The following is a 17625-nucleotide window of genomic DNA, read 5'->3' on the forward strand; positions in this document are numbered from 1 at the left end:
ATAATATCATCCTCCATTGCCATAGCGACGGGGCCCCAGGCCCCCCACCCGTCCTCTCGTCGTGTTCGTGCACTAGACCCAAGACCCGAGAGAACATCGCGAGCGCGACGTTCCGTGCCTTGTAATTCCACGGGCTCGTGCTGAGATCGCACCTCCCTCGGCCCAGCCGGGTCCTACCACTCCGCCCCGTCCCCCTCCGTCGCCCAACCGAAGCTTCACAGCCGCGCCTGCCGTCGGGTTCTGCGGCGCACGGACTCCCATCGCGGTCCCCTCGCTCGCCTGCCTGGGACCGCGGACGGCCATTTTGGACGGGATCGACGCGGAAGGACGTCGGAGACCGTTCCGCGAACCGGGGAGACCCGAGCCCCGCAGCGCGCGCGGCCGGCGGGACCCCCGCGCCATGTAGCGAGATGTCCCGGGCGAGCAGCGTGAGCCCCCCGGCCGAGAACAAGCGCGCGTGGCCAGAGGAGAACGGCATGGAGGCCAAATATAACGGGATCGGACACTCTCGCTTCGGCCTGAAAAAGAGCATCAAACGCTGGGACTCCGAGGATCAGGCGCGAAGACCCTCGACCCGGACGTCCTTTTCGCAGGCGGCGTGGCAGGACGACTCGCTGCGGAGCTCCCGGCGCAGAGACCCTCGGGAGCTGTCCGACGTGCGTCCCAAGTCCGTGGAGCTGTGTCTGGAGGAGCGGGTCGGCGCGACCGAGGGGAGCGACCGGGGGTCTTTGGAGATGCGCGCGTCCGCGGCCGGGGGGTGCTGGCCCGCCGTGCGCCAGGTCTTCCGCTCCAAGAAGTTCCAGCCCGAGAAGCTGGAGCGCCTCTACCAGCGCTACTTCTTCCGCCTCAACCAGAGCAGCCTGAGCATGCTCATGGGTCTCCTGGTGCTCGTGTGCGTGGTCATGCTGGTCTTCCACTGCCTCTCCAGCGCCAACGACCTCACGTTCCTCCTCGTGTGCGGCCTCTCCATCTGCCTGTTCACCTTGCTCACCGTGCTGTGCAACAGGAACGGTTTCCACCAGGACCACATGTGGCTCATGTGCTACTTGGTCATCGGGGTCGTCATGGCCATCGAGGTGGTGTCCGTGCTGCGCATGCGGCCGCGCAGCGCCTCCGACGGCACTTGGTGGACGGTGTTCTTCATCTTCACGGTGTACACGCTGCTGCCCGTGCGGATGCGTGCGGCCGTGCTCAGCGGCACCGCCCTGGGGTCGGTGCATGTGCTCGCCGCGTGGAACTTCAACCGCCAGGACACCTTCGTTTGGCGCCAGGTGAGCGGCAGGGGCGGAGTCTCGACCGAGAGTGCACCTTTTCAGCTCTCCCGGTCCCCCCGTCCAAATAATTTATTCTTTTTAAAAGGAAAATTTTCCTACTTTCATGAGTCGTTAAGCCGGCTATCTTCAACTTCCCTCGCGCACTTGAATTTGCCATGGAGACGTCTTGGTAATCGCTGCCACGCGACTTAGGAAGGGGGCGGGGCATACGTATTTTACCTGTGATGCCAGAATATCTGTTTGGACCACCACTGACCAAGACCCCTCGATAGATCAAATCGACCAAATGGTCATGACGTCACTGCAGGCCAAACGCCCTTCTCGATATCAAATTATCTCTTTGTTTAATTTATTATCCTGGGAAACGCGATCGGATTTCACTGGCTACCTATAACCGGATAAATATGGGTCTTTTGCTGTTTGTTTTATACGTGGCTCACCTGTCACCCTGCGGAAATGCACTCAGTTGGTCACGTGTCACCGTGTGTGTGTGTGAATGAAAGTTATTTACATATGTATCCATAATTTCTCTGGATTACGTACACACCTGTTCGCCTCTGGATCGCATACACCTGTCCCCCAAATCCTTCCACCTGCTCTTTCTCTTTATAAGAATAAGAATTATTATTCTCGAGATAAAATAACAATAACCCACTGGCATTTGATGGAATTGAAGACATTCTGAACTTTACTGAATTTACTAAATTACTTTACTAAATTTACTTTACTAAATAAGTATTTATATTTAGTCTTATTTTACTTTACTAAATAAGTATTTATAATAATTTACTTTACTAAATAAGTATTTATATTTAGTCTTATTTTACTTTACTAAATAAGTATTTATAATAATTTACTTTACTAAATAAGTATTTATATTTAGTCTTATTTTACTTTTACTAAATAAGTATTAATAATAATTTACTTTACTAAATAAGAATTATTATTCTCGAGATAAAATAACAATAACCCACTGACATTTGATGAAATTGAAGACATTCTGAACTTTACTGAATTTACTAAATTACTTTACTAAATTTACTTTACTAAATAAGTATTTATATTTAGTCTTATTTTACTTTACTAAATAAGTATTAATAATAATTTACTTTACTAAATAAGAATTATTATTCTCGAGATAAAATAACAATAACCCACTGACATTTGATGAAATTGAAGACATTCTGAACTTTATTGAATTTACTAAATTACTTTACTAAATTTACTTTACTAAATAAGTATTTATATTTAGTCTTATTTTACTTTACTAAATAAGTATTAATAATAATTTACTTTACTAAATAAGAATTATTATTTTCGAGATAAAATAACAATAACCCACTGGCATTTGATGAAATTGAAGACATTCTGAACTTTACTGAATTTACTAAATTACTTTACTAAATTTACTTTACTAAATAAGTATTTATATTTAGTCTTATTTTACTTTACTAAATAAGTATTAATAATAATTTACTTTACTAAATAAGAATTATTATTTTCGAGATAAAATAACAATAACCCACTGGCATTTGATGGAATTGAAGACATTCTGAACTTTACTGAATTTACTAAATTACTTTACTAAATTTATTTACTTTACTAAATTTACTTTACTAAATAAGTATTTATATTTAGTCTCATTTTACTTTACTAAATAAGTATTAATAATTAATAATTTACTTTACTAAATAAGAATTATTATTCTCGAGATAAAATAACTATAACCCACTGGCATTTGATGGAATTGAAGACATTCTGAACTTTACTGCACAAAGGTAAAAGGCAATGCAACGTACAAACACCTGGACAGGAGGATGAGCATGGATTGTAAATCGCCAAAAGATGATGTGGAAATTGAACACAAGGAATGCGATGGGAATAAGCTCAACGACATCACAAGAAAGACTCAAGTGGATGTATCACCAGCACTTTGAAGGATCAGGTTCCATTTGATGACAAATATATTGCTCAAAGGTAAGTTTAATATGTACAAGGGCGGGGCGAGGATGAAAGAGGACAAAGCTCAGACATTGCAGATCTGAGTGATCCAAAGATGTATATTCCAGAAGATGTCGTATGATACGCAATTGGAATCATAAGAACTGGAAAGGCTGCGGGCCTAGATGGTACCTTGACAGAAATGCTCAAGGACTTGATGGAAGATGATGCACTATTGGAAAATCGATAGAACTATGCACCTCTAGATATGACACAACCTGCATCCCAGGTGATCTGATAAAATCGTTTTTTTGTTCGAGTTCCAAGAAAGCAATGCAAAATCCCAAATAAAAAAGTCCCCAAAATTGGTTACTGCTGCTTCCTGATTTGACGCTCAACATTTAGAGGAGAGAGCATGGATGATCCCCATGGATTGGCAACATTGGAGGGAAAACCTCAGCCAATAGATGACACTGCCAGCACCCAGAGTGTTCCAGGAAGATACTTCCTCCAAGGTCAACCACCATGTTTGTAGGAACACCAGTGTTATCCTTTATGTGTGTGTGTTGTGTGTGTATGTACCGTGTGCGTGTGTGTGTTTTTTACCTTGTGTGTGTGTTTTGTGTTTGTATGTAGCCTGTGTGTGTTTGTATGTTCCGTGTGTGTGTGTGTGTTTTGTGTTTGTCTATATATGTGTGTTTTGTGTTTGTGCATCTGCCTGTTTTTGTTTATATTATATGTATACTGTGTGTGTCTGTGTGTTTGTATGTACCATATGTGTGGATGTGCCTGTGTGTGTGTGTGTGTGTGTGTGTGTGTGTGTGTGCATGTGTGTGTGTGTGCGCATGTGTGCGTGTGTGTTTTACCTTGTGTGTGTGTTTTGTGTTTGTATGTACATGTGTGTTTGTATGTGTGTGTGCATGTTTGTGTGTGTGTGTGTGTGTTTTGTGTTTGTCTGTATATGTGTGTGCTTTGTGTTTGTGCATCTCCCTGTGTTTGTTTGTATGTATACTGTGTGTGTGTGTTTCTGTGTGTTTGTATGTACCATATGTGTGGATGTGCCTGTATGTGCCTGTCTGTGTGTGTGTGTGTGTGTGCGCGCATGTGTGTGTGCATGTGTGTGTGCGTGCATGTGTGTGTGTGTGTGTGTGTGTGTTTTACCTTGTGTGTGCGCATGTGTTTGTATGTACATGTGTGTGTTTGCATGTGTGTGCATGTTTGTGCATCTGCCTGTGTTTGTTTGTATGTATAGTGTGTGTGTGTGTGTGTGTGTGTGTGTGTGTGTGTGTGTGTGTGTGTGTGTGCTTGTGACAGCCCTTAAGCAATCTGGCAAAAGGTAAAAAATAAAGCAAGAGTTGTGAAATGCAAAGATTTCAGAACCATAAGCCTAATGAGTCACGTCACAAAATTATTACTGATAATAATTTTGGTGAGGATTGGAAATAAATTTGACCAGGAAATTGGAGATGCACAAAGTGTGTTTAGAACAGGAAAAAGTTACCGCTGAAGTTATCTTCAATATCAGGATGATAATAGAAAGTTGTGTGGAAATACAAATTGACTTTTTATGTGTGCTTCATAGATAACGAGAAATCATGATAACGCCAACGATAACAGAAACGAGATAATAATAATGATAATAATGATAATAATGATAATAATAATGATAATAACTAATGATAACGAGAAAGCATTCGATAATGTCAATCATGTGCAATTGATGCGAATTCTCAAGAACTTTGGAATAATGAAAATATCTTTTAATCCAGGACAATTTATACTGGGTATCAAATATCAGAAGTGAGAACAGAGAAGGCTTTCTCTCCCATAGATTAGACTACTAAAATGTGTAAGGTAAGCCTGTGTACTTTCTCCATTGCTATTTAATCTCAATACGTAACTCTTATTTAGAGAGATTACAACAACAACAACAACAAACGGCATTTTAAGGCCATTTTCCCTGCTAGAGCGGGGGTTAGCCTTGCGGTCCCCATGACAATCTTCTCCATTTTGCCCTATTTTCTGCATCTCCCCTTGTTAACCCCCTTGCCCGCATTTCTTCTTCCACCATCTTCAGCCAAGTCTTTCTCGGTCTTCCCCGTCCTCCACTTCCTTCTGCATTCATTTCCATCATTCTTCTCAACCAGTCACTTTCATCCTTCCTCAACACATCACCAAACCATCTCAACCTGTTTCTCTTCACAGCATCCATCACAGGCTCTATTCCCATCATCTTTCACAATTCATCATTTGTCTTTCTCTCTCTCAACAATACTCCGCACATCCACCGAACCATTCGCATTTCCACCCTTTCCAACCTTCGTTGCTGTTCTACGTTCATTACCCATGTCTCGCTTCCATAAATCATAACACTTCTCACACATGCAGCATACACCCTTCCCTTCAGCTTCAACGACACTCCCCTCCTCGTCAGCACGCCACTCAATTCCCAAAACTTCTTCCATGCACATCTCACTCCAGCAACTGTTGCCGAGTCTGATCCACCTTCTCCATTCAGTATGTCTCCGAGGTAGCATAATGTTTTCACACCTTCCAGCTTCACGCTATCTCCAAGATCCAACTCAACATTTCCTCCATCTGCAGCTCCCTCCTTGCACACCTTACACTTGAATGTAGCTGCCACACTGGTTAATGACCCTCTCAGACCACTACATTTTTGATGAACCCACTCAGCGCACATTGTACATTGAATGGAATTCACTCCGACACCCTTCCTGCACACAGCACACGTCCACTTCCCAGTTCTTTCCACCTCACCACATACTTTACCACTTGCCATCACCTTTGTCTTTTCGATATTCACCTTCAGACCTTTTGCCTCCATACATTCCTTTTTTTTTGTATACAAGATCGAGGCTCGTGAAAGAGCGAACATTAATCACACAGAAAGACAAACAGACACATAAAACAAATAACATCGGGAGCGGTAGACAAGATGGGGAGAGAGGGGGAAGGACACAAACACAACATTTGAGAGCAGGGACCGAGAGACATGGAGACATCGAGAGATCTGTGGGAGGGAGAGGGCTTTGGGGGGGAGGCATGTGAAGGGGGGGGGGGGGGGGGGAAGGGGGTTCCTTCCACTTGTTCATCTTCTCCTTCAGTCCATCCATACTCTCTCCAATCAACAGCAGATCATCTGCAAACAACAACTCCCACGTAAACTCTCCTTTCCATTCCGAGCCAGCACCTCCATCACAGCTACAAATAGTAGTGGACTTAGTACCGATCCCTGATGCACTCCCACCTTCACCTAAAACTCACCATTGTTCCCATCCTTCGTCCGTACAGCTGTGCGCGCTCTCTCGTACATTGCCATCACAACTCTGATCAACCATTCCTCCACTCCTAACTTCATCAATGCCCATGTCACTACTTCACGTGGAACCCTATCAAATGCTTTCTCCAGATCAACAAACCCAAGAAACAACTTCTTCCTCTTCTCCATGTACTTCTCCTGCAACTGCCTCACAATAAAAAGCACATCTGTCGTTCCTCTACCTGACATAAATCCAAACTGCATTTTGTCGATCTTCACTTTCTTCCTTATCCTCCTCTCCAAAACCCTTTCCAATACCTTCATTCCATGCTCCAATAACTTTATCGCTCGGTTCAAGCCACACTCCAGAGGGTCACCTTTGCCCTTGTATAGAGGGACGAGGGTACTCGGTTCCCAATCCACTGGAATGCGGCCTTCTTTCACCACCAGATTACAGATTTCTGTCATTCTCTTCACACCCCAACTTCCCGCTGCCTTCAACATATCTCCCACAACTCCCGTCGGCCCTCCCGCTTTTCTACACTTCATTGCTTTTATCGCTTCCTCAACTTCCTTCTCAGCCGGTCCTAAAACTAGGTTACTCTCTATGTTGCCATCCCATTCATTCTCTGCATTCAACAGCATTTACATATATCTCCTCCATCTTCCTTTAATTCCATCTGGGTCCACAACGATTTGTCCCACTTCATCCTTCAAGCAACTCACCCCCATCACATCACACCTCTCTTTCGCTATCTGCTTTGCAATCCTGAATACCGCTCTCTGACCCTCTTCCACATCCAAGCGTTCTCCGAACATTTTCCTACATGCCTCCGGCGCCTTTGCTACCTCTTTATTTGCAGCCTTCTTGGCTGCCTTATAACTTTCATGCTCTGCTGTTTCTGCCCCATACCCTTCGCCCTCTGCCACTCCTTGAACTTCTTCCTCTTCTCGTCAATCCTCTTTCCAACTTCATCATCCCACCACCATGTATCCGAGTGCCTCAGTGGTCCTTTCCTTTTGTCCATCCACATGCCTCACCAACGGCTCCCAACAGATTATCTTTCATTGACATCCAACCACGTTCAAGCTCAACCACATCATCCTCTACCATACTCAGCCTCTCTTTTAATGCCTCTGTTACTGTCACCTCTTTCAACCTCCACACCTTCATTCTCGGTTGGTACTTCACCCACTGAGCTCTCCTTGCACCTTTCACCCTTATGTCACAGACAACCAAGTGGTGCTGTGAAACAGCCTCCTCCCCTGGGAACACCTTTGTGTCCCTTATGTGCCCCCTATCTCGCCTACTCACCATCAGGTAGTCAAGGGTTGTCGTCGACCCACCTGACGTGTGTGTAACAAGCGTATTATCCACTTTCTGGAACTGAGTATTACAAATCCACAAACCAGCTCCATCAGCAAACTCCAAAATCCTTTCACCTTCTCCATTTCTCACACCATATCAGTAACCCCCATGAACTCCCTCAAAACCGTCCATACTCCTTCCCACATGTCCATTTAGGTCTCCTCCTTCCACAACAACTTCCTCATCATTCACGTTTTCCATCAGCTTCTGTATCGCACACCAAAACTTGTCCCTCTCTTCATCTTTCCGACCGACCTGCGGAGCATATCCCGAGATGACGTTCACCAAGAGTTTTCTCATCATCATTTTCACCATCATCAACCTTTCACTCACTCCAGTCACACTCACCACACTGTCTACAAACTCCTCAGAAAACAGGACAGCAACACCATGCACACCTTCCGGGCACCCTTACCACACAAACTTGTATTTCTGTCCCTGCCTACCCTTCACCATTCTCACACCACTTCCCTTCCATCTCCTCTCCTGCACACAACATATGTACACTCTTCTTCTGACCAATACTTCCACCACTTCTCCTGATGTTCCTGTCATTGTCCCTACATTCCATGTCCCAAACCTCAGAAACCGATCTCCACGTCGGGCATCAGACGTTTCATCGTCATAAATGGAGTGATTTCCACCCTTGCTTCGATCGGGTTCCCCACCTTGATTTTTGACGAGAGGGAGTGAGGTCCCCCACGGGGTACTTCGGGCTGTACTCTGCCCATATGTAATTGTAATTGTCATGGTACCCTTTTTGTGGCAATGTTTTATGGCCGTATGCCCTTCCTGACGCCAACCCTTTTCGCAGGGATACGGTGTACCTATTCTAAACCGGGGTACACACCGGGTGATTGTAGGACTGAAAAGGGTAGTACAGTCGTTGGAGGCCTATCCCTAAATAACCTCAGGTGTGCTGATGTAATCCTAATCGAAGCAACAGAGGGGCTACACAGGATAGTGATGGTGGTGAATCAGAAAGGCAAAGAACATGGAATGAAAATCAACACAGGCCTAAACGGTGATAAGTACCCGGCAAGATGGATCAGCCATGGAAATCACAGTCGATTGCACACAGATTGTAACAAGTCAAAAAGTTTGTATATCTTGACCACGTGATAACTGATAATGGAAAACGAGGCGTGGAAATCAGAATATCAGAATGTGAATAGAGATGGCTCGAAGTGCTTTCACAAAAAGGGCAAGATATTTACATGGAAACAAATGAGCATACACTCAAGGGTGAGAAGAGCTAAAACCTATGTGTGCTCGACACTGCTCCATGGTGCAGAGACCTCGATGCTAACTAAGCAGCACAATGGTAAACAGGGTGGAGGCTTTTGAGATGCGGGTGTATAGGTGAGATGGTCAGAATTTCCTTGACACAGAAAAGGGAAATGAAGAAGTGTTAAGGGCAGTGGCTTGTTAGACACCATCTCACACAATCACACAATCTCACACATCTCACACAAGACACAATCTACCAATGGAAGGTAGATTACGTTAGTCACATACTTCATCCTTATAACCAGCCTCGGTGGAGTAATGATAGTACGGGAATTTTATTACTTCCGCCACCGAAGGTGGATGGAGGTTATGTTTTCACCCTTGTCTGTTTGTTTGTTACTTGCCGGAAAAAATTCCGGCAAGTATGTTGGTTGGTTGGTCTGTCCGTCTGTCTGTCTGCTTGTGCGCAGTACTACGTATACATCGTTGCACATAGCATTGCCATACTTTACACACATATTTGTCTTGCCCTGGAATAGACTGTGCCAAATTTTTAACTCTCTCGGCCCAAGGTCAAGCTCAAGGTCACTCAAAACGTGAAATCAGGGGGGTCGAGTTTTCATTTAAAATATATTTCAAACCACTATAACTCTAAAAGTACAAGAGATATGCATACACTTACTGTTACTGACATGTAGGAAGTCACATACGACATTTCATTTGGCACCATGACCTTTGACCTTGAGTGACCTTGAAAGGTCAAACTCAAGGTCAATAAAAAAGTACATTCCGGCAAGTCCTCAGTCTCTGACCGATTTCTAGTTTGTCTGTCTGTCTGTTTGTGCGCAGTACTACGTCTACATCGTTGCACATATCATCGCCATACTTTACACACATTTGCCTTGCCCTGGAATAGACTGTGCCCAATTTTTAACTCTCTAAGCCCAAGGTCAAGCTCAAGGTCACCCAAAACGATGGTCACCCAATCATTTGCGCCTCCCAATTGAAGCCCCGCCCTTTGGGCGGGTACCGTTGCTAGTAATATATAATGGCGATACAACAATTTTTACCACTTTGTTTTGAAGAACGGGAATGAAGGGGGAGGAGTGTGTTAATATGTCTGGTTGAAGGCTTTGGGTGGTGAGGAGGCTTGAAGCCAGATTTTAATCTTACAGCCACCATGTTGGTGCTCGCCGTCACTGAGATGCGAAGCGAAAGACGCCTCAGAGCTATCACATTCACAATCGCTATGTCGTATGTACTCCTGATACGTGTTTCCTTCATTGTAAAAATTACCAAGTCAACAGTTAAAAGGATTTTGAGCCGATAGGTGTCACGGCCTTGGCAAGATCGACGGAGACAGCGATCTGTTAGCTAATACACCACCCAAATAGCTATGTGGAATTCTCTCATGTAGAGATTAAACCCACGTCGTTTGAACTTTGGCAGAGGTCATTATTTACTTTTAATGATCTAAAATGGCCGATAAAAAAGTACATTCCTCGGTCTCTGACCGATTTTCCATCTGTTTGTTTGTCTGTCTGTTTGTGAACAAGATATCTCAAGAGGTTATGGACGGATTCGAAAGAAATTTGGCCGAGATGTAGCGTATGTGACAAGGACAAAAGTATTAGATTTTGGTGAAGATCTGGATTCGGATTCGGCTACTAGAATTTTTAAAGTGATTCTTCACCTTTGGGAGATCGGGCCAAAAACGATACATAGCAGGATATCTCAAAAAGTTGTGGACAGATTTGGACGAAACTTGGTCGACCGGTTGGATGTCTGACAAGGACAAATAGATTCGATTTTGGTGAAGATCTGAATATGGATTCGGTTATGAGAATTATTTAATTGTAAAGTGATTCTTCACCATTGAGAGATCGGGTGAAAAGTGATATCTAACATGATATTTAAAAAAGTTATTGACGAGTTCTGAAAAAACTTGGTGGATGGGTTTGTTAGGTGAGAGCAAGCCAATTAGATTTTGGTTCAGGTCCGAATCCAGATCCGGCCTATTCGTGGGATACAAAACAGAAACTGTTCAGCCTGGCTGAGGTATGCGCTCTACCGAGTGCCCTTCTAGTTGTTTCTATTTTAATCCTGCATCTTGGTTGTTGAAAGAAATAATTGTTGGAAGGCAGCGTATAAAGCAATATATCTGGAGGTAGACCAACAGTCACTTTGATGGCCAAGATAAAGTAGTGGACTGGTCCGAGCTATGCAGAATGTTCGAGGCTGGCGGCCAGACGAACGGCTTACAGATCTGTGGCAGCTAACCTCCTGGATGACGGTGACACCTGACCTGTCCTGACCTGACATGCATTTAACGATAACCTTTGTGGTGCAATAAATAGTTTGTGATATATAGTGGGTGGGGGTAATATGGACCCCACTGAATTTCCCATGATGCACTGCATCAAGCCTCGTCTCCATATCACGGGATGAACAAGTATGGCCGACCAGCAAGTGAACAACTGCAGTTGATTCAAACTCTTTAATGACGGTAGGTGCAAACTTCCAAAAGTTTTCATCTCAAATTTTACAATTCATAAGCATGCAGTACTGTGTATGTACATGTAGTCACTAGCTTGTTTGATGAGTGGTGTCCCTGGCTGAGTACACGTGAGAGCTGTCTACACACCACTGTGTGTAGAAAACTCCATCCCAGCCCATATGTACTGGGCATGCTGACATGATCGAGAGGCAGGGTGTGAGGAATATGGACCCTTTGGTAGTGTCTAATATGGACCCTTGTCCATATTCCCCGCGGTCGATGTCCATATTCCCCACACAGGAAGCGAATAGAATATGTCCACAAAACAGCATGTTCACTGTCAAAATTTGAATCAAATAAATTTTTCTGCACCGAAATATGTGACTAAGCAAAACTAGGCATGGTCCAAGTAGCCATCAAGTATCAGCTGTTTGTTAACAGCCGATAACATGTACACTTGATTCTGTATAAAAATCCGACAGTGACTATGCACTGTCGGAGATTTAACTCGCCCCGAAAAAGCGTAATCATCACATCCTCTCCTTCTAAAAGACGTTTGATCGTGGAACATCAAGAACAAGAGAGAAGGGCATTGAAGAAAGGGCCAACACGCGAGAAGCAGAATCCTATATCCCCAACTAATTTGAAAGCGAAAAAAGGCAACAGACCACGAACAATGTGCGGTCCTCCAGTTCAAAAGCAGGTTACCAAGACTGCTAAGCAACACAGAAAAGGACCTGAAAACTGCATGAGTAATTTCTACTGCATATATTGCAATGAGTTATTTGTTGATCCACCTGAATTTTCTTGGATCCAATGCAGTGAATGCAAGCAATGGGCCTGCGAAAACGAAACTGACTATGAGGGTAAAGGTGCTTTCGTCTGTGACAAGTGTCGCTGAGGTTGTTGTTCACTGAAAAATCGGAAAGTAACATTTGTCCAAGGGAACATTTGTTGAAAATAAACTAGACTTACCACATTGAGGTAATATGGACCCACGGTCCCTTTGGGACCCACGGTCCATATTACCCCAATGGGGGGTCCATATTCCCCACGTTGTTTGGAATATGGACACTGATGGCATATTTTTATTTGTCCCCTCAATCATATGTCTTTGATTTTATTCAACCCAAATTGCACGGGGATGTAGTCTGTCTGGTTGTCTAAATAAACCATTATTTGGACATTTTCCTTGTCTATTTGTATAGCCTCTATCGGGACTTTGGCTTAGGGGGTCCATACTACACCCACCTACCCTACTATGCTTTGCTCAAGGTCCCCTTGGACCGGCGTCCTTTTGAAAGCTTTACAAACACGAATCGCTTTCTTCATGATTTATATCTGCATTTACCTCTCGTACAGGGCATATTAAGTATAAATGATTCCTTTGCGTTTGCCACATTTGCGTTTGTGAGGACTGCAGTCCTAGAACTAACGGCTTGGTTGGCACAGTGAACCGTGGGTTTGGATCGACAATGCTCGGCCGTCAACTGCGGCCTGGTTTAAAGGCTTGATGTGCACTCCCTCATACAAGGTTGAATGTTCTACATGTACAAGGGAAAAATCAACCCCCGCCCCCCCCCCCCCCCCTGTCCATGAGGTAAGACTCTGCGCAAGTGTCAGACACTTTTATGGAGTTTCCAAACAATGCCACACATTTTTATCCCAGTCCTTGTTGAGACTCCCGATACCATTAGAACAGAAGTTGTGTTTTTAGCTCAGAAATTTCTTTTTCAAGGAACAATGTTCGACTCCCCTTGTATATTTCATTTTTCTGTTATTGTAATTGTTGTTATAATTCTTTATTACTTTATATTCTAATTATAATGTATTATGGCCAGAGGAGAGGGTATTGCATTTGAGTCAGTTTGTTTGTCCGTCTGTTTGTTTGTTTGTCTGTTTGTCCACACAGAATAAATATCATTTTCTCTGCAACCGTTGGTCCGAGTGACAGGAAATGTTCACCATAGGTGCAACTCCACCTGTAGAATTTTTTAATGATAATTATATGTCATAGGTCACGTGGTTCGGCCGCCATCTTGGAAAAATCGAAAAACTTTGCACCTCTATATCTCGGAAAGTGCTGAATAGAAAAAATTGAGACATGGCTCATTGTAAAGAACTCTCCATGGGGAATAAAATATGTTAATGATGATGTCATAGGTGCCTCCATTATGACGTCATAATTCGACAAGTACAAAACTTCATCCAATCAAGATGAAATTTCTTTAGCGCCATGTCGGCATAAACTGGTGGAGAAAAAAGATAATGATGACGTCATCGGTCACGTGGTTCTGCCGCCATCTTGGAAAAACCGAAAAACTTTGCACCTCCATATCTCTGAAAGTGCTGAATATAAAAAATTGAGACATGGCTCATTGTAAAGAACTCTCCATGGGGAATAAAATATGTTAATGATGATGTCATAGGTGCCTCCATTATTACGTCATAATTCGACAAGTACAAAACTTCATCCGATCAAGATGAAATTTCTTGATGCGTGGTCTCTGGCACACTAATGGTAATTGCCACAACAGCTATTCTAAACACATAATAAGATTTAACTGACAACAATGAAGAGCTATGTCACCCTCCTCCCCCCCCCCCCCTCTGTTACAACATGTTCCAGCAAAATTACACAAGACTGAATGAGTTGTTTTTGGGCAGGATAAGAGAGTGCCCCACATGGTTACTCAAGGAGTGCTTTAAAGACCATGTTTTAGGTCACAACTCGAGTGAACCTGGAACAACGTTCAGGATTGTTTGTGCCATGACACATCATTGTATTGTTCTTCTTTATTTTGAAATTACTCGTTGGAGAGGAATTAGTGAGCTTATGTTTTTTGTATGCAAGATCTAGGCTTGTGGATGAACAAAGTGGTTTGTTATCGAAGGTTAACATAATAACACTGTGGTGGTGAAGAAACAACTAGACGAAATAGGCAAGAGAGAGATAGGGATATATATGATAAAGCATGAGATTTGTGTATGCATACAAAACTAGGACAAGCCCTTGGTAGAGTGCATACCTCCGCCAGGCTCAACCATTTTACGTTTTGTATTCAACTGATAGGTCAGATCTGGATCTGGACCTTAACCAAAATGTAATTGCTTTTTCTTGTCACCTTCCCAAATCATCCACCAAGTTTTGTCATAACTCGTCCACAACTTTTTGAAATATCAAGCTATACATGGTTTTGGCCCCATTTCTGAATAGTGAAGAATCACTTAAAAACTTAAAACATTCACATATACGAATTCGAATCTTCACTGAAATTGATTGAATTCATCCTTGTCACACACCCAACCTGTCCACAAGTTTCATCTGAATCCGTCCATAACTTTTTGAGATATCCTGCTCACAGGCAGACAAACAAACACACAGGCAAACAGGGCTAAAAATATAAGGTGGCGGAGGTTTTTTGTTTTGGATATAATGTCGAGGCTCGTGGAAAAGCTGGAACGTAGAACAGAACATGATGAAACAGAACAAAAGTAACAGTAAACGTCACCGACACATGTCCTCTGGAGAAGCTACATCAAGATGATTGATATTCTTCTTCACTTCACAGCTGCTCAGCGGGCAGGCAATTGGGAACAGAGCTTGGCAGAAGCTGCCAATATGCTGCCGTATATTGTTGCTGCAGGCCATCACAACTATAGCTATACTCTCCCAATGTACCTCAAAGAAATGAACAACTTGAAGACCACAGCACCAGAAGTACTACATGAAGGGGTGGCACTTTGTTGTGAGAAGAAAGACAAGGTCTTTCAACAGTGTACATACTGACTTGGCTGTTGAGCAGACTTCCATCTTTGTTGTTTTGCATTCCTCCTGATACTCCAGTGCTGCCAGTTATTTAATTCCAACAGGGATGTGAAGGGAAATTCCAGTGGTTTGACTGGTATAACTCTGGATGCCAAAGCAAGAACCAAGTGGTTGTACACAAAACCGGTCGGTGTCTTCTGAAGTTTCATCACAGTTCAAAAAAAACGATGAACATTCCAATGAGCAATCGTGCACATCTGCACCAAGAGGAAGGAAAACCTAAAGCTGTTGACGACACAATTGAGTGCATCACACTGAACATGATCAACCCTCTTCAAGTCAACTCTATCGACATGCTTAATAAAGCAACAATACAGGCAGCAACTGAAGTCATGAAGGATGACCGAACAAATGTTCAGCAAATTTGGAAGAATGAGGCAGACACCTGTTTGAAGCAAAATTTAAAGTGAAAAAAGTAAAGCTTCACACATTTGACAAAATGCATTCAAAACAAAAGCAGCAGAGCCGACCTCAAAAGCAGAAAGAGCAGTTGATCAATGAGGTGACCATTCTAAAGCACATTCTTCAACTCTGTAGGAAGCTGTAGGAATGGATGTAAACATGGAGAAGCCAATAGGCGAATATGATTGCTCGAAAGGTCCGCCATCACTATTTGTGTCATCTGGGCAGATGCGTCATGGAAACAAATTAACATTGCTTGTAGCCTTGTTGAATTAATCTTGTCCGGAAGTAATGGATACTTTGTCAGAATCTGACAAGAGTACTGTCCTAATTGGGGACGCAATGTGCTTCATCCAACAACATCAGTTTCTTGAAGACGAAACATTCAATCAGTACCAAGCCAGACGTCTGCGCAAGCTCATGTGTACACTCACAGACAACTGCATCAGTGTCCATTTCCCTGGAGATAGGTATGACCATGTTGAATCGACAAAAAGGATTAGAGCGACAGCAACGGAGTGCCCAGAAACCCCTAAAAGAATGTGAGATTGGTGGGACAATCAAGACGTTGCCCTTCAAGGAGTTCTTGACGTCCGAAAACAACAAGAAAAACCTCCAAGATTTCTTGTGCCTGGGAGGAGACAGAGAGCCAGAAAGTCATCACGACGGATTTGTACCTCTCTGGTGGATTTGTGTATGAGACAAAAAGCAGATGTGTCACATCAACTGGCATCACAGATGTTTACAGTCTAGCATCAAGCCAGGAAGAATGTGATACACGGATCGTGCTACATGTCATATTCAGTGCGCAGCAATTAGGCGCTCAACGTGTTGTGGTCTATGGCAATGACACTGATATTGTGGTGATGCTGATTCAACTGCACTGCCAAGTGATGTCGAGTTGTGGATAAAAAGTCTCTTGATCAGTGGGTGCCTGTTTGTGAGCTGGAAAAGTGTCTATGCCTGAGCAACTGTAACCTCCGGCATTCCTTTATGCCTTCTCTGGAAAAGATAGCACAAACTTAATCTATGGCATTGGCAAGACAAAGGTACAGAAGTTTTGTCACAAAATAGATTGTGAAGTTCTTGCAAGATATGGAGGAAGTGACAACTTAGAGGTGACAAATGAAATCATAAGAGCAGCTAGGAACTTGTTGATGGCAATATATGGTGGAATAACGTTCTCTTCATTAGTGCAGCACTTTGTGCCCATCTGTTCATCGCTGGTGGAAACTTGAAAGACTTTAGATGTTTGCCCCTTACAGAAGATGCATTCAAGCAGCATCTATTGCGATGTCTCCTTGCTTCGCTGGTTCAGAAAACAGCACACATCGCCGTTCCAATCTTGCCTCCAGCAACGTCATTTAGTTGGAATATGGGTGAATATTTGCTGCCAGTACTTATGATATTGCCGCCATTTCCAGAGTTCACACAATCTCTCACATGCTGTGAATGTGTGACAAATAATTGCACTCGCAACTGCTCTTGCCAGAAATATCAAATGCCGTGTTGTGTGGCTTGCAAATGTGAAGGAAAGAAGCGCAAATGTGAGGGAACACTGAATCTTGAAACGCTCGCTGAAACTGATGGTTCAGAGGACAGTGACATTGTTTTAATAAATCACATAATATTACTGAACAATATAGTGTTACGGGACCGCGGCGAGGATGTTGTTTGCCGAGCGGATGGCCGCCGCGCCCGAACAGTTACCCCGACTAACCCGATTCCTGAACGTTGGCCGAATCGCGCCACAGATATTCAATGGGGAAAAGACTAAAACGAAGGATGTAAAGAAGAAAGAAA

The 17625-nt window shown here is 43.6% G+C and overlaps 1 protein-coding gene across 2 annotated transcripts in view; it reads left to right on the forward strand.

Annotated features, from left to right (window-relative positions):
- Nucleotides 1-297: 297 nt before the first annotated feature.
- ADCY5 (adenylate cyclase 5) overlaps nucleotides 298-17625 on the forward strand; it is a 417663-nt gene continuing 400335 nt past the window's right edge. For both annotated transcript variants that reach the window (XM_068122451.2, XM_068122452.2), the window contains exon 1: nucleotides 298-1271. In XM_068122451.2, the coding sequence (XP_067978552.1) occupies nucleotides 411-1271 (861 nt within the window). In that variant the 5' untranslated portion in view covers nucleotides 298-410. The remainder of the gene's footprint in view (nucleotides 1272-17625) is intronic.

The sequence above is a fragment of the Myxine glutinosa genome, chromosome 7, assembly GCF_964187855.1.
Source record: "Myxine glutinosa chromosome 7, kmMyxGlut1.1, whole genome shotgun sequence".
NCBI classification, from domain to species: domain Eukaryota; kingdom Metazoa; phylum Chordata; class Myxini; order Myxiniformes; family Myxinidae; genus Myxine; species Myxine glutinosa.